Raw genomic sequence first — 18,030 nt, 5'->3', positions numbered from 1 at the left:
ACTTTGGCAAAGTTGATTGGCTATACACATATGCTTCTACTGCTCCCTCCTGAATCAGAAATTGCAATGAGATAATAATGAAGGGCTCTGAATTGGCTTGGTTTTTCAGGGATGGAGTTAGAGATACCACGACAAAGACAAGGAAAACCAAAGAGAAATTAATAGTGGCAAAGTTTTGGAAGCTGGAGAGTGGAAGATGACTGGTAACTATTAAACCGGGAAAGCTGGACCTTGGCCAGCAGTGTGAATGCTCAAAAGTGACCTCGTTTACCACCCTTCCCCACCCCCCAAAGAACCACCACAGGTCTGGAAATTGGCATCACTAAGTACTTCTGGAAGCAGAGGTGAAGTTTGACTGAAAATATAGTTTTATCTATTCAGCAACAAAGTACCTGCCCCCTCTCCTCCTACCCTAGCAGAAGACTGCAGGGTTATTCTGGGGAAGAGATAAAATGATGGTGCACTTTAAAGTGGGAGTTCTATGATGGAAAGAAGGAGAGTAGGTAAAAACCGACACGCTATATTAGTTTCTCGTGGTTGCTATAACAAATTACCACAAGCTCAGTTGTTTAAAACAATGCAAATGTATTACCTTACGGTTCTGGAGGTCAGACATTTAAAATGGGTGGGCAGGCTGTGTTCCTGCTGGGAGTGCAGGGGAGTACAGGGAACCCATCTGCCTGGTATGGGGAATGTAGCCCAGCCCCTGACCTGGAAAAACCAGTGGGGAGTGACTCGGCACACGGGATCCAAGCCCACAGATTGGTGTTCCCGTGGGGAACCAGGCCTGCATTGTACCTAGGCTGCTAAGAGACTTGCTTTTTGCTCAAACTCCCTCACCCTGAGTTGAGGCAGCAAATATTTATTGCATATCTTTAAAGTAACTTCCTAAAATCTGTGCTAAACCTCCCAGGTATAGAGTGTAACTGGTTCAACCACTTTTCCCCTTGATCTGCAATATCCTTCTCTCTGAATTAGCAACATTCTTTCCTTTGTTATCTGTAAAAGGTAATCACCTACAGCAAACTTGTGAATAGTAAATGAGGACCATCCTCCATGTAATGTACCCAGAAAAACAATAAAAGCCTGTCCAGGCAGGGGCTGGGCCCTCTCTCTCAGTTAGAGAGCAGCCATGCCGGCTTTTTCTCCACAGGACTTCTGTAGTCCGTGTGAATTTGCTCGTCGCAGCCACAACACACAGACCTCGAGGGCTGGAGTCCGCATCAGGGGAAGCTGCATTTGCCTGTCTTTCCCACCTTCCCCAGCCTGGCCTCATTCCTTGGCTCCTGGTCCCATGTCATTCCAATCTCTGCTTCTGCTGTCAGATCTCCTTCTCTGACAGACCCGCCTGCCTCCTTCTTTGTGACTGCGTTATGAATAATGCAGGAAACTCTCCGAACCTGAAGATCCTTACCTAAGTAATCACATCTGAAAGGTTTATTTCATCAAGTGAGAGTATGTATTCGCCAGTCCATGCATTAGCATATGGGCATCCTTAGGCAGCCATTGCTCTGCCCACCGTGCAGGCAAGGTGTGGGGCCCTCCGCGCTCTCTTTCCCTCAGTTCACAAAGTGCTGGCAGACACGCTTATTTCCTCCCGGCAGGAGTAGAAGACTTTTCTCTGGAGAGGCTGACCAACTTGAAAGGAAAGATCTAAAGATACTGACAAAGGAATTCTTCAATGAATGGCCAAGCCCGATGATGAGTCCCCAGTTCAGGCACACATAGCTGCCAATCAGCTTTTAAGGAGTTCTCCTTTCTTAAATCCGAGAGGAGAGTCCAGGATCACCAGACATAAAACAAAGAGGTTAAATAAGTAAACAGGAAAAGTAAATTGGATGAAAAAGACAACACAGAGTTTTAAAAAACAAACATATATATTATATATATGTGTATTTTAATATCCTCCTAAAAATGAAACATCCATGAAGCAAAGAATGCTGTTTTTTTTTAAAAAAAAAAAGAACAATAGAAAGTAAGAATACGCTTTTAGAAATTGGACTTTAAAATATGATCGTAGAATCAAAAGAATTAACACTGATTTTTAAAAATCAACAGAAGATTCAGAAATTAAGTTGAACAGGTAGCCTAGACAGTAGAGTAAAGGAGCAGAAATATAAGATATAAAAACGTAAAAGAAAACCCAGATGACCAGTCAAGAGTCACTTCAACACCTGACTGATACGAGCTGCAGAGAAAGAGAACAGGGGAAGCAGGGTAGGAAATGATCGACAAATAGGTCACTAAAATTTCCCCAAATCAAAGGACATAAGTTTCTAGATCAAGGAAGCCGGTCCAGTGCTCAGTTAGCTGTCTGAGAGCAGACACATCCCAGGGCACGCATGAGACCTGAGAGCACTGGTGGACGGACAGGTCCGAGTGGCATTGGGAATGGAGTAAGATAGGTCAACTACAGTGGGTCATGCATCTGAATGGCTTTAGGTTTCTCAACAGTAATGCTGGAAAGTAGAAACCAAAGGAACAATGTTTTTAATGAGGGAAAATTATTTCAGTCTAGAGTTATATACTGATATCAACCGTGATGATATGATACAAACACTGCCAGCTGCAAGATCTCCAAATGTATACCCCACATGTACCCATTCTCAGGATGCTTCTGGAAGAGCTGCTTCACCAAAAGAGCCTGGAAACCACGGATCCAAGAAACAGGGGGACCTGCTGAAGAGAGACAGGGGCAGTGATCAGAACGATGGTGAGGGCATAGCCCACAATGGCGGTGGGGCACCGATCACAGGCAGCAACCCACCCCCCACATCGGGGAGGTCCCTGAGGAGATGCCAGGGAAGAAGTCTCCAAAAAGATGGACCTAACACTAGTTGAATATGTCAAGTGTGAGAATATTTTGAAAGGATCTTTAGATGATTGAAGGAGAGTTTGGGAGTTGACTGGTAATAAATACACAGAGGACTAAGAAAATGAAACTATGATACAATTATTAAATTCAAAGGAAAACACTAAGTTGGGCAAGAAAGGAAAGTAATCATTAACCTGACATGAATCAATTGCAATAGTTTCATATAGTCACAATGATATCAATACTGAGTGTCGATCTATTCAAGGTTAAGATGCAACAATTTGAGGGGGATGGGGGGAATAGAGAGTATGCATGTCTGTGGCTGGAGTGAGAGTAGGGTCCAAAGAAATCTGTGAAAGGGATGTAAATTCATTCGTAGTAGTAAGTCAGTAGTGTCTAAACATAAGCACAGGGTCCGGCAGAAGACCTGCTTCAATGTGGTTGGTAGGGTAATAGTACGGGTGTAATAATTTATAGTTTTAATTTGAACATTTCACCTAAAATGTCATATGTTGTGCTTGAGTGTGATATTGATGTTACAGAATTACGTGCTTATGCTTTTGTAATAAAAAGGGATGCTATTTGTGCTGGCTCCCGTATAAAGCAATAGCACCAAAAGGACAGATAGTCAGAGATTCGGAGGTTACCACCTACAGAAAGCCCTGGGTCTTGGATGGGCTTGCCTCTGAGGACTGATAAAACAGAGAGCAAAGGGCAAGGGGAGACTGCTGCTTTTCCCAGAACTGTAGAACCATTTGGTCCTTTAAACCACATAAATATATATAGCTAAAAATATAAAAAATAAAATTTAAAAATAATTCCTTCCTACTAGAGTGTCAGACACCCATAATTAAAGGACAAATCTCATGCTCCTTGACCAAAATAGACTTCTTATTGAGTTACATTGCCTGGCAGCAGGCATCTGATATCCTATTTCTGGGGCCCAACGGGTTTTTGCATAGAAATAAAGGTGTGGGCCAGATGGATTCACCGAGTTCAGAATGCACATTTGAGAAACATTCCATGTTCTCCCCCTTCACCTTTATTCAAAATACTCCTCCAAGTCTCCAGACCAAAATTCAGCTAGAAAACTATGCCTATGGAGAAGAGCTTGGTTCTTCAGAATTCTAGAGTGTTTACAGTGAATATAAATTTCTTTTTTTCCCCTATAGCACGTATGCCACAATTTTCCCCCAGACTTTGAGTGGGTGGTAAGGTCTTGTCCCTCCGCTTTATTCCCCCATCTTTCCTTGGCACTCGGTCTCTGACAAACAAACATAGTTCACAGAGGAAAGTAATTGGAGGATTTTCTCCATGAATCATCTCCATGGAGTAGGTTTGAAAGGATCTACTGAGCCGGACACGGAAGAGGAGGAGGAGACTGAGCACAGACACCTTTGGCTTGGAGTCCCAGTGGGGGTGGAACAAGCAGCTTCTGGGGCTCCAAGTTCCTGCTAACCAGCTTCTCCCCCCTGGAGCCCTGCAAACTGCTCCTGGCTGCTCTTGTAGTTTGGGGGAGGTGAAAACCAAGTTCCCACTGGACAGAACCAGGTTACACCAGCCAAGGCCTGCAAGGTTGTGGAAGCAGCCTTGGCAGGAAAGAGGGTGACAGCACCCCTGCTGCCAACTGGGTCACCTCTGCTTGCTCCCAGGGCTGGATCTGTCCACTGGGACCGCAGCCCTGGCAGGCCCTGTGTGTTCCCATCTCTTTCTTCCTGGACCTCTCCCCACGTCTCTGCCACAACCTCTTCTCTAATTCTCTCTCCGCATGCACTCCCTCACGGGGGCTCCCGGACTGTCTTTGATGGGACTATCCTCCTCCCCTCCTTCACTTGTGTCCAGCTGTCCGGCCAAAGCATGGAGTTTGGATTCTCCAGGAAGTCAGAGAATCCTAGAGTTGTGATTTAAAAAACAAAGAAAATTACCCCAAGCCTCAGCCTCTTCTCATCTCTTTCTGTGCATACTTTTAAAGGGTAGTTAAGACTGAAACAACGTGTACATGTGAGAGCCGCTACCATAGCTTCCTCTTCAAACCTTATTGGAGTAAAGCAGAATATCGGTGTGTGTGTCTGTCTCTCTACCTCCATCCATTCATCTCCTATACAGACACACATCTCTGCAGCCAGACAAATATGTCCACCTGTACATACGTATACATACAGAGACATACGGCGAATGTCAGACTACAGGTCGCACAGAAGACACTCGACAAAGGGAGCCTCCCTTCCCTTGTCCTCTCCAGTCCTCTGTCACATGCGGTCACCCTGCCACTCTTCCTCACTCTGGAAGAAATGCCTTGTTCTCCTAGAGGCCAAGGACACAGGCCAGATGGAGAAGCTTGATTGCCACGTCTCCCAATTCCCGATCTCTTTTCCTTAAGAGCGTTCGTTCCCCTTTGTCCTAAGCCTCTGAGCAGGCAAGAGAAAAGGCTCCTTGTTTTCCCACCTCCACAGGAATAAGTGGATGTTATTCCAGTGATAACAAGACCTTGGAGGTGAACGCAGGAAAAAAGGAGAGAGCTGCACCCCCGCCGCTCACCGGCGGGAAGGAAGGCCCTGGCCTCGTTCTCCTCCTGGGAGCTCGCAGAAGGGACAGCCTGGGTTCTGCCCTCCCTGAGACGGGGGCCTGCCGGACGCGGGCACAGACCTGCAGCAGGGACCTGGGGCCACCTCAGACAGCTCTGTGCAGACAGCTCATCACGCCAGTTCAGAACTAGGCTGGGTTCCCCCTTTCCAGGACCGTTGTTCAGCATGCTAAAGAAAATTGCAAGTGAAAAACTTTGACTTTTTACCAAATTTATAAATTCATAAGACTTGAAAAATTCTCAAGAAAAGGGAAAACCATCCTTTATGTTAGTTTCCTTCCTTCAGGCCTTCATGATCATTGAAGTATTAGATACTGTAAGTAAATGATATCTCTTTCTGAAGTGTCTTTTTATTGTGGGAAAATATACCTAATTAAAATCTACCATTTTAACCATTTAAAGGCACAGTTCAGAGATACGAGGTATATTCACATTCCACTTAGAGAATTTTTCATCGCCCCAAACTGAAACTCTGTACCCATGAAACCCTAACGCCCTGCGCCCCTCCCCCTGGCCCTGAGTAACCACGATTCCACTTTCCGACTATCCTAGGGACTTCACGTGAGTGGAATCTATAATATTTGTCTGTTTGTGTCTGACTTATTTCACCTAGCATAATGTCTTCAAGGTTCATCCATGTTGTAGCATGCGTCATAGTTTCATTTCTTGTTAAGGCTGAATACTATTCTATTGCGTGTATTTACCATATTTTGGACCTTGTTTTCCAGTCAGCTTTTCCTCATTTGCCTCCCTCTCCTTTCTTTGCTTCCATTAGGCCCCGTATTTCTCTCTGACACCACCTTCTCTGCCTCCCTACACAGGTGTTCTCCCTCCCCTCTTCCCACTTCTCCTCCTCCGCTCCCTTACACACTCATCCTTTTCTCTGCATGGTTAACGTTAGGGTACTTACACACCAAGTAACTGTTCTTTTATGAGTATTTTTTAAAAGGAGGTAAAACCATTTTTTCTAGTTTTAATTTTTTCAAATCATTTAAAATGCTTTTAGTAACATTCACCCTTATGTCCTACATTTCTTAGACAGGTGTAGACGGCAGTGCAGTCCCAGGTTTCTGCAGTACTGACTCACTTCGAGTAGCTCGCTTCTCTCCTCTGGTCTCGGTTTGCCGACACGAAAGTCAGTTCTACTGCGTGAACTTTGAGGCCCTAACATTCAGGGACTTACAAATACCGATCACTTGAATAAACTTTTGAGGAGGAACATATTGATTTACTTAGCAAACATTAATTGCCTGCTGTGAGCAGGGTAATGGACAATAACAATATTGTGCTTTTAAGCCTTAACATGTGAGAAATGCTCACAAAGCTAGCAAGAAGTTTGGCGTGTACACTATGGTATTTTGTCAAGATTTGTTCTCAGTTTCTTTGTCATTACATTTCTGGCTAATTGTTCTCTCCATGCCCCTCTAAACCTACTTTGCTACATCCCACTATCAAAACAATCACTTCTGCTAATGAATTTTAACTTAACTTCCGAACAGAAAAAAATGAGGGAGGTGGAGGGATTGAGCAGTAAAAGAAAACAAAAAAGGAAGAAGTCAGGGACACATAACAGGGTGGCGACTGCAGTGGGGGGTCAGGGGGATGCGTGGAGGTAAAAGAGAGTAGGGGGACAAATGGTGATGGGATTTATTAAAAATAATAAAAAAGAAAACAATGACAAATAACACTTGAATCCATAGAAGCTCTTTATAACACAGTTGATCTTATTAAACAAACAGAACCTCAGAAATCTGTATGCTAGTATGTCTTACCCACACTCAATTTACAAAAACATACATGCACACAAATTTTTATCTGTAGCTTAGTTTCTCTACAGACAACTAAAGTTTCACATAGACAATCCTAGGCCAAAATAGTCCCTTTCCAACATTCAAAGACTTTCTCTTTTTTTTATTCTTTTCTCTCTACATGGGAACAACATTCCCCCTTGTTATGAGTTACCTCTTTTCTCATGAGAAAGGATTTGTTTATATTGAATTCCTCACATATTCCCATTATAAGTTCTTTATCAGATCAATATGTCATAAATATTATCTCCCATTCTTCTTTCATTAATGTTTCTTTTAAAGAACTGATATTTTTAATGATAGTTTAATTTATCTATTAAATTAGAGTTGATACTTTTTGTGTCTGTTTAAACACGGCCTATTCAAATTTGGGGCAAATATTTTTCTATGTTTTTTTCTAGAAGCTTCTAGATTTAGAATTTGTGTTTTAGTCATATTTCATCTCCAGTTAATTTTCGTGTGAAGTAGGTAATGAGGTTCATTTTTTGGTGTTAAGTTTTTCTGTTTGTTCCAGGACTATTGCAGAAAAGAGTATCTTTTCCCTCTTTGAACGATCTTGATATGTTTGTCAAACATCTACTGACCAGATGTGAATGGGTCAATTTATGTGCTTCCTTTTCCATCTCAATGATTTGCTTTCCTTATATCGATATTATACTATCTTCATTATTATAGCTTGAAATCCAAAGTGTAAGTTGTCAACTTTGCTCTAAACTGACACTTTAAATTGGCTTGTCAATTAAAAAAAATATCTGCTGGAATTTTGACTAGGATGGCTTTGACTCTCTAGATCAATTTGAGGAGAATCTTAATAATATTGAGCCTTTGGATTCATATATTCAGCTCAGTCTCCCTCTGGCTTCTTTCTGTAATATTGTTTTAAGTGTATAGGTTTTGCACATATTTTGTTAAATTAATTCATAAGTATTTATTTTTTCCCATTAAAATAGTAGTTTACTGACAGGGACCAGAGGGGAGAGGGGAGGGAATTTCAGGGGAAAGAGGGAGGAAGGGTTTACAGGAACAAGTATAAAGGACACATGGACAAAAACTAAGGGGGGTGGAAATGGGAGGGAGGTGGGGAGCACTGGGGTGGGGGTGGGCTGGGATGGGAGTAAAAATCAGAAAACTACTTGAACAGCAATTAAAACAAATAAATTTTAAAAATAATATTTTAAAATTTCAATTTTAATTATTCTTTGCTAATATATAGAAATGTCATTCTGGTTTTTCTATATTGATTTTGCAAGCTGTTATCTTGTGGCCTTGGTAAACTTGTTTATCAGTTTATTTTTTAAATTAGATTCCTAAGGATTTTCTACACTATCAATCATCTGTAAATATAGGTTGTTTTACCTCTTTCTATTCAATATGTAAGCCTTATTTTTACTTTTTCTTAACTAAGTACACTGGCTAGGACCTCCAGTCCTATTCCAGGATGTTGAAGAGAAGTGATTATATTGGACATCCTTGGCTTTTTTTCTGATCTTAGTAGGAAAGTGTTACTATGTTAGCTGCAAAGAACATCTTGCAAATGTTCTTCATCAGGTTGAAGAAGTTCTATTTCAAATCCTTCTAGAGTTTTTACATGATTTGGTATAGAAAAAAATGACAGGTATTTTGCGGGGAAGGAGGCCAACTTCAGAAACATAACTGGGGATGGCTTTGGGCAGCTATGGCTTTTTAAAAAATTCTGGTAAATCATACATACCATAAAACGTGCCATCTTAATTATGGTTAAGTGTATAGTGCAGTAGTGTTAAGTACATTCTCACTGTTGTGCAATCAATCTCCAGAACTCTCTTCAGCTTGTGAAACAAACTCTGTACCATTGCATAATAACTCACCGCTCTGCCTTTTATCCCTGTGAATGACTGCAGATATTTCATATTAGTAGAATCACACAGTATTTATCTTTGTTTGATTGGCTCATTTTACTTAGCATAATGTCCTTGTGGTTCACCCATGTTGTAGCATGTGTCAGAATTTCCTTTATTTTTAACACTGACTAATGGTCCATTGTACACACAAACCACCTTTTGTCTACCCATTCACTTGTCAATGGGCATATAAGTCGTGTCCACCTTTGGGCTGTTATAACTAGGGCTGCTATGAGCGCCGGACACAAGTTTGAGTCCCGACTTTCACTCCTCTTGGTTATATCCCCAGAAGTAAAACTGCTGGGTCATTTGGCAATTCTGTCCTTAGTTTTTTAGGAACTTCCATACTACAGGGTCCAGTACAAACAAATCCTCCTTTTTATTACAATTTTCTATTAGAAAATCACAAGCATGTGATTCTATAACATAACAACATCACACTCAAGCACGCCAGATGACATTTTAGGGGAAATGTTCAAATTAAAACTATGAATTATGACACCCATATTACCCTGTCAACCACGCTCACGCGGGCATTACTTCTGCTGGACCCTGTATTTCCCACGGCAGACACACCATTTTTACGTTCCCATCAATGGTGCATAAGAGTTGTAATTCATCCCCATTTTTTACAACACTTATTCATTTCTAATTTTTTATAGTAGCCATTCAAATGAGTGTGAGATGGGAAAATGAAGTTTAAGCCATTATATATATTTTCCAAATCTTCACATATGTGCCATTTACTAGGGAGGCTTGTCACTGAAAGTATTTCTGTACTAGGTGGGAGCTTGAACATGACAAAGTCTAACAGAACATAAGTTTTAAAATTATTTTTACATGGTCTATATATTTTTCTACCAATCTGTGCCTTTAAATGCCAGTAATGACTTTGCAGATAGAGCAAAGGTGATTTGAGCCTCTTTGAGAATCCATTCAGGTGTAAGAAAAACAGAAATATGTGTAGGTCTTCTTCCTTTTGTCCGAGTTCATTTAACTGTGTATCACCCCAAAGATGTCGTGTTGTCTGTGCAGCGGCACTACCTTAGAATCACACCAAAAAGAGCGAATACAAAGCTCTGTTAAGAAGCATACTGTGTATATTTTTTCATGTTACCTTTTCACATAAAAGGCATTATTTAGTTATATACCATTTACGGGTTGCCTTTCCTATGGCTGTGTCTTCATCCCATAATACTTGAATTCTTCAGGAGTTCTGAAGTAAGTGCATTCATGAATGTGTGTGGGTTATGTTTAAGAAATTGTGCATTCACAGCTATCTAAATGCAACTTGATTTGTATGGTTTAGAGTCAGAGCAAATTTCATGGCACAGTAAATCGTCACTGCTTAGCTTTTATATTTGTATTTGCCAAGTTCTCAGCTAGATTCAGTGCCCTCCGAAACCACAAGAGGAGGATGGCTAAATACAAAGATCATCAGATGAATGCAGCAAAGTCAGAACATTATGAAATCAAGTCACTTTTTCCTTCACCCAAACAATAGAAAAAGTATCAGCAGCTCAGTTGTTCATACTCAGAAAAGACATTTTGGAAACAACCTGGGCAGAAAGTCATCTTTGCATTTGTGGCATATAGGACAGCATCCAGTATTTGGCTAGTATTCAGTAGAAGTATATTGAATAAATAAATGGTTAAGGGCATTAATCTGTGTTTCATAACTTGCAAAAATACTCCCTTGATATTAAAAACAGAACATATCCAGAAAATCACAGCCAAAGTGTAACATAACAAAGACTATATCTGGTCTTTGCCCCCCATTTCTTGCACAGAACTTCAAAGATCTTTTGAGTTTTCGGACTGACAGCCATGTGTCTTTGTGATGCTGCTGAGGTGACTCATAGTAGGCCCTCGGACAGTTTCAAGGGAGGAGGTGGACCCATCAGGAAGACCCAGTAAGTATTTAGCGGGTAGGAACTTCCAGTCCTACCCCCATTCTCCAGGCAGGGGAGAGGAAACTGGGGATTGACTCACTCATGGCCAGTGATTGAATCAAACATGCCTAAACAATGAAATCCCATAGAAAAACTCCAAACACTGAGCTTAGTGGAGCTTCCTGGTTGGTGAACTTACTGAGCCACTGGAAGAGTGGTGGGCTCTGCCTTTATGGAGACAGAGGCGCCTGTGGCCCACTTAGACCTTTCCCTCCGAACTTCTGCATCCAGCTGTTCACTTGCATACTTTGTGATAAAACAATGCTTGTGAGCCCTCTGTGAGATGTCCCAGCAAATGATCAAACCTGAGAGTCATGGGAAGCCTTGAATTTGGAGATGTCCAGACAAAAGTTCAGGAGGCCTTGAAGACATCAGGAATTTGTGGCTGGCATTTGAAATGGGACAGTCTTCTGAGACTGAGTCCTTAACTTCTGGAGTCTTCACTAACTCTAGGTAATGTCAGAACGAAACTGAGCTGAGGGGACCCCAGCCAGGGTTGGAGCATTGGTGCCAGAGCGCACAAAAAAGACCGCGAGGAAAGCCAACACATCTTGAGTGTCTGTAGAAGAGTTGCTCTGATACAGATCAATGGAAAAAAGTAAACATTGTAACCCTAAAAATCATGGATTTATGAGACAGCTGTGTACAGCAGACAGTGCATAAAAATTAAGCCTTAATAACTATATAACCTTGGGAAAATTACTTGACCTTGAGAATTCCCAGTTTCCACATCTTTAAAAATGAGGACAATGATGCCTACTTATAATAGTCCATTTTGTACTAACTTGGCTGTACCACAGTGCCAGATATTTGGTCAGATATTATCCTGGATGTCTCTGTGATGGTAGTTTTGAATGAGATTTACCTTCAAAGCAGTGGACTTTGAGTACAGCAGACTGTCCTCCATAATGTTGGCAAGCCTCAGCCAACCCACTGAAGGGCTGATTGTCTGGCTGGAGCAGAAGACTGAGCTGCCCTGAGCAAGAGGCAGTCCTGCCAGCAGACTTTAGCCACACCCTTGGTTGGATCTTTGCACGAGTGTACAGACTGGATTTGCCAGCCTCCATGACCGTATGAGTCATTCTGTTAAAACAAATCTCTCCCTCTCTGATATATACCTTTATCTATCTATCTATCTATCTATCTATCTATCTATCTATCTATACACACATCTTAGTAATTGTGTTTCTCTGGAGAATGATTACTAGTACACTACTTTATGTGGTTGTTTGGGAATTAAATGAGACAATGTATTTGAAACCACTTTGTAAATTTTAAGCTTTATAAAACATAAGAATGGTTATGTCTGCCTAGCACATGATAGATGTACCAGACTTTGTTGAGGCTTTATAGATATATAAATTAATGTTTATAGATGTGGTCTTAGATCAATGATACAGGTAAATGGATTTAAACTATTAAAGGAGACACTAAAAGACAGCAACCAATAGGGAGTGGAGCCTGCTGGGCTTCTGATGCAGTCAGTGTCTGTTGCCCTAGCCTGTAACTCCATGTGGAGTAGAAACCACAGCTTAGCTGGCTTAGTTCTACTAACACACTTGGCATCTGACACAGTGCTTTGCACAGTCATCGCCCTGAACATTGCTGAAGAATAAGTGACTTTTATCTATATGATTGCCCAAAAGTTCATTTTTGTGAGTGACTAGGTAGCCAGAGTTCAATGCCTCTGAGCTAACATTGGAAAGGAGGTCTGGTAATGCCCTTTGAAGAGCTGGATGTCAATCATTCTTGGTCTGTGTGAAGAACAAAAGAGCTGGAACCTCAGGCTGACTCAGGGGAGCAACGCCATGAACGCCAATGTCTCCGTGAATAAACCGGCAGCCAGAACTCACTCTGAAACAAACAGCTTTGCTTCCTTGAACTTTTCTGAACTTTACTTGAGGAAAAATCAAGGCCACTGCCCTGGAAGAATATTTTTAAAGAGGACAGTCACTGGACTGCTATTTAACAACTCAGCAAACACTGCCCACAGTCACTTGTCAACTCAGATTTCTAGGTGACACTTCTCGTAGCAGTCAGCTGTCAGTCTGGATTGCATTAGTATGCTTCAAAACTTTATGTATTGTGGTTTGTGTGGGCAGATATTTTGAGACTCGGCTGCGGAATACTATGGCTGCTTTTAAAACTTTCTGGGCAAAGCTTCAGTCTGAGAAAGGAGATCAGCCTTCCAGTCTTGTTGGTATTTTGGGAAGTATGTCATCATAGCGACCTTTCCAAGCTGCTCTGGATATGGCCGGTCAGGGAGAGACCACCGGGACAGCCTGCCTGAAAGGGAAACAGCAGCGGGACGCTCTTCTCTGCTCAGAAAATTGGGGAAGAACTTTAAAAATAACACCCAGTTTACTGAGAGTATATTCCTATACAGCTGATTGGAGGGCCACTTGGCCAAACAAAATAACCAAAAAAAAAAAAAAATCCCCCAAACTTGAAAACTATGTGTATTCTTTCACTCCACAATGTCACCTTGAAGAATAGACTGTGATAAAATAATTTTATCTCTGGAATGATTTATTCATTAATTTCTGTTCAACACAGTGTTGTTTGCAATAGTAAAACATTGGAAATCGAAAAAATGTCTAACAGCAGAAAATTCCCTAAGGAATCTTGCTGTCTCCATATGAAAGAATAGCACACAACTGTTAAAAATAATGTTACAGAAGAATACATAAATACAGAATGACATAGAAATGTGTTCACCGTCCATTTTCACATCAAAAAGCAGTTTACAAAACTTATACAAAAATCTATTTATATTTTAAAATCATGCAAGAGAATAATCTGTACACATGCAGAGAAGAAAAGACTAGAAGACTATCCATTCGAATGTTAATAGCAACTATCTTAGGGGGAAATTTTTATCATCTCCCTGATGCTACCCTCCCAAAATCTTATATACAAGTATTACATCATTTATAAACATTTCAGACAAAAGGAGCAGCAAACAAAACACCTGCGATGAATTGGAGTTCATCACAGAGAAGAAAGAATGCCCCGCAGCCCTGGTTCATGTCAGGACTTTAATTCTAAAGCAGTTCAAACTGATTTACATGAGCCCTGATGGCACAGCGTGGGCTTAAAGATTTTCTCTTTTTTTTTACTAAATATGAGGCATTTTCTGCCCATACTATGCCAAGCCTTTTACAGCATGCGGTCCACATACAGGGAGGTGGCCTGACACGTTCACACAAATGATGGCACATAGATGCCACCTTGGAAACAGGAGGTTCGGTCCTTGAGCCAACACTCTCCACGCCCCTGAAATCCCAACTGTGTCTGTGGCAAAATGAATAAAGACCTTGTGGTCCAGATGCCTACATGCACAGATGCACCACAGCTCGTTGAGAAGTTATCCACATCTGGGGCAAATCCTCCCTCTCTGAGGGCCGATGGGCCATTGGTGATGGCACCCAGCCTTTTGTAGTGTCCTTTGCTGTCCCTGACAGAATGGATTGGCAGCATCATCTTGTCTGTTCATGTCAACCATCTGCCACTCACTGAGGCAGCTGGCTGACAGTGGACTTGAAGACTTAAAAAGACTGAGGGTGAAAAGGACTGCAGGTAGAAGGTTTAGTCTGAATGAGTGCCCCCATGTGAAACGTGATGCTTTTTTCAGTCCCACTCCAGCTGTTCCTGGACCACAAGAGGGAAAGAGCCAAGAATATGTGTATTTGGTCCGCAAGTGAGTAAGGCAGAGACCCAGATGAAATTAAATTTAAACTCTAAGTCTAAAAAGTGCACGGTTAGAGGGAGGACGGGGGAGAGAGTTCCAGGCTACATTAGTAAAGCTGCCCTCAGCAAAGTCCCCTTGCAGCCGATTCGGTCATGCCTGAAGGAAGTTTTGAACTATACAAAGTCTAGCATACTTTAGAAAAATGTCAGAGACTAGCCATTTTAAGTACATAAGCTTCAGAATGACGACTCCAAGGAATATGCATTCTTGACAGTACTCCATAGTCCCTTACAAACCAACAGTGAATCCAAGTTAACCCACCCTCATGTATCACCATTATGACTGTTCTCAGAGGTTAAAAGTGGAAGATTGTCAAGCATTTTACAACCAGAGAGTCTCCAGGTACTCCCCAGCCCACCATTCTTCCCGGAATACACAGGTGGTTACAGGACAACACACAGCTCATTAGCCTGGCTGACTCACCTTGCTGCCGCCGGGCCCCCGGAAGCTTCAGTCTGCAGGTGTGCAAACCACGGCGCAGGTGGCTGCTGCCTTCCCCGAGTATAGCAGACATGGTACTGGCAGTGTCACTACGGCTGCAGTATCACTAGGGCATTCCCTTCCCCTGGCCACTCACCACAAATGGTCTTCACAAGACCCCCAGAGCCCCAGGGGCACACGCAGGTCCTGTCCCTGTGGGTAAAACATTTACTGCTCTAATAAATTTCTATGTGTTTCTCAGTCATGATTCTTAAAATAAATATTCACCAATATAACTAACCCTACTTATTAAGACGCCAATGCATTTGAGTAAAAACACGAAATTCTTGTTTCATTTCAAAGCATACTGAAATTTCCCCCCTTATAGTATAAAATCCTACACAGTAACTATTTCTAACAGATTACAGTTTGGGCACTTTTTCATTCCTTCTGCTGATATGAAATCTGATGCCCCATATATTTAGAGAGGAGTGCTAGAGTAATGTATAGTCAAGGGGGGAAAAGTTCTGCTGAGTGATTTCTAAGCCTGGTCTGTGTTACCCTCCCAGACAGCTGAAAGTGAACAGTTCTTAAGGGAGGCTGGAAGGAGGAGGAGCCCAGTGGGCTGAGCTGATTAGCATAAAGAGGCAGGCGAGAAATAGCACTGGATTTGCTTTGAATAATAGTAACCACAGCAGGGATTCTAAAAAGATGTCCTGATGTTACTGTAATCGCACATATGATTTCTGCTGCTTTGTTGATAATTAAAACGAAAGCTCAAAGCAGGGGTTTATGCTGCATGGATATTCATCTGTAGATAGGAAATCGGAAGGGTGTAAATGGTAGTAAAAATGAGCTCATGGAAATGTACTGCTGGGACTTTCAATTTCTGTAAACACCTTAGAGTCTTCAGAGATGGGCAGTTAGAGAGTGGCCCGCCTGCCAAGGTAACTATTTGGAGTTCTGGAAGAAAAATAAACACACAAAACATTATCTTTCCAGAGATCTAGCTCCGTTTCCCCTTAGATTTTTTATTGCAGCTTCTAGGTCATAAGACCAAGTTATTTCCAGTGAGTTTTTTTTGGGGGGGGGGCAGAAAAAGCATATTTCATTGGAATAATAGCATATTTGTTAATGCTTTAAAATAGTTCCCAAACAGCTTTCATTTAACTTAGGAGCCTGTTACCTCTGAGGTCATAATGAATGTGGCAGATCTTTCCCTTCAAGACTCACAGCTCTTTGGAGATTCAGAAAGGAGTTGTGGGAGTAAAGGAAGAAGGCAGAGCTCATTAGCCTGAATATCTGGATCCCGCAACTTCCTGCGCATATTTGGAAATTGGTGCAAAAGTAAAAATTGACCCCCTGGCCAGATCTGGGTGGACATCCTCACTTTACTTTGAGGCATTAACCATTTCCCAAGTGTACTCTGAGCTGTGAGAACTCATAAAATCGTGATTGCTCTTTTATAATTTTTATGCTACAGAAACATATAAAATAACATTAGAGCTGTCAGCCACAGTAAGTATCAGCTATCCTCAGCCATGGCCCTTACTTTGCAGAAACACCCCTGGGTTAGTCGTTCACAACATGCACATTGTACATGGCTTTTTGCTTGTAAATAAAAGCAAGAAGTCAGAACGCAGAAGGTCAAGTCTGGTTGTGTCAAGAAAAAAGGGAATAAGATTTGGCATTTTACTTGCGATTAAAATCCTAGTAAAATTCTTTTACTAGAATCCGATTAAAGTCAAATTTCTTCCCTTATCAATTCTCTGTGATGCCAAAAAGAGGCCAGTGGTGTCCCTGGTCTAGGTTCTTCCTTCTGCTCCATGTTCTCTCTGCCCGACCTGGGTCCCTGTACGCCAAGGGTGGAGTGGAATGAGGTGGTGAAGACAATCGATCTTATAAGCTGATGCTTTTGGGGTGGACGCTGGACAAATGGATATCTTATTATTAGACTTTATTGCTCCGAAAGCATAGTGCTTGGTTGAATAATGTAAGTGGTACTATGTGTATTGGAGGGCTTTCTTTTTTCAGTGGAGCCATGTTTAAAAAGCTGAAACACATGCATTTTACATTAGGATACAAGCTTAAAGAGTAAATCTGCCTTATCTCAAAAGTATTGATGATATCTCATCTACAAAGTATATACTTTTTGAAGGTCTTCGGACTGCTTTGAATGACCAGGATTATACAGAAAGAAAAAAAAAGCAGTAGTATTGCATTTATCACTTTTGTACTCAAGGAACAAGATGAAAGAACCTCCACAAGATGCAAGCGAGCACTCCAGGGCCCTGGCCTCAGCCTCGTGATGGCCCCACAGCACTTACTAACTCAAGGCTGAGGAACTGGGGTTGAGGCTTTAGTGTTGATTTCCTGTTGCTTTTAGTGTCGATTCCCATTCCTTCATATTATCCAGTGCTACACTTTGTTCCTAAGTCACTCTTCCTTGCACCAAAGATACAGTGGATGAGGAAGCTGAGTTTGAGGATCTCACTGTGGCTTATGCAACGTGTACATGAACAAGCTCCATCAAGGTGGGCTTCGTGGCTGGGCATAGTTGTGTTACCCTGAGTTGTGGTATGTGTTAGCTCAAAGTTTCCCAAGTAGCCCAGTTGGCTGGATTTCCATAATTGCACTTTGTAAAACATAGGAAATGCAAAGGTTATATTAGAGACTCTTTCGCTTGAACACTTGCTCTGTGGACTCAGGAGGCTACTCTGGCATGGCATTATGTGCTTACTTAATCAGAGGGGCTCACTATCTCAGTTGCTACCATTGATCTTAAATTCACTGAAGACCAAACTTGGTCTTGGTTATCAG

At 41.8% G+C, this 18,030-nt stretch overlaps 1 protein-coding gene across 2 annotated transcripts in view; it reads right to left on the bottom strand.

Annotated features, from left to right (window-relative positions):
• RANBP3L (RAN binding protein 3 like) overlaps positions 1–15,761 on the bottom strand; it is a 42,973-nt gene extending 27,212 nt beyond the window's left edge. Inside the window, exons 1-2 of one of the 2 annotated variants that reach the window (XM_053657337.1) lie at positions 15,214–15,282; positions 2,601–2,676 (exon numbers count right to left, since the gene is read on the bottom strand). In XM_053657337.1, coding sequence (XP_053513312.1) covers positions 2,601–2,604 — 4 coding nt within the window. In that variant the 5' untranslated portion in view covers positions 2,605–2,676; positions 15,214–15,282. Of the gene's footprint in view, positions 1–2,600; positions 2,677–15,213 lie in introns of both variants that reach the window. The other variant, XM_053657336.1, reaches the window with a different exon arrangement.
• Positions 15,762–18,030: the final 2,269 nt, after the last annotated feature.

This window comes from Artibeus jamaicensis, unplaced genomic scaffold (assembly GCF_021234435.1).
Source record: "Artibeus jamaicensis isolate MK-2021 breed Jamaican fruit bat unplaced genomic scaffold, CSHL_Jam_final scaffold_369, whole genome shotgun sequence".
NCBI lineage: Eukaryota > Metazoa > Chordata > Mammalia > Chiroptera > Phyllostomidae > Artibeus > Artibeus jamaicensis.
Note: the sequence above shows the minus strand (reverse complement) of the source record. Positions and strands in the feature narration are given on the sequence as shown.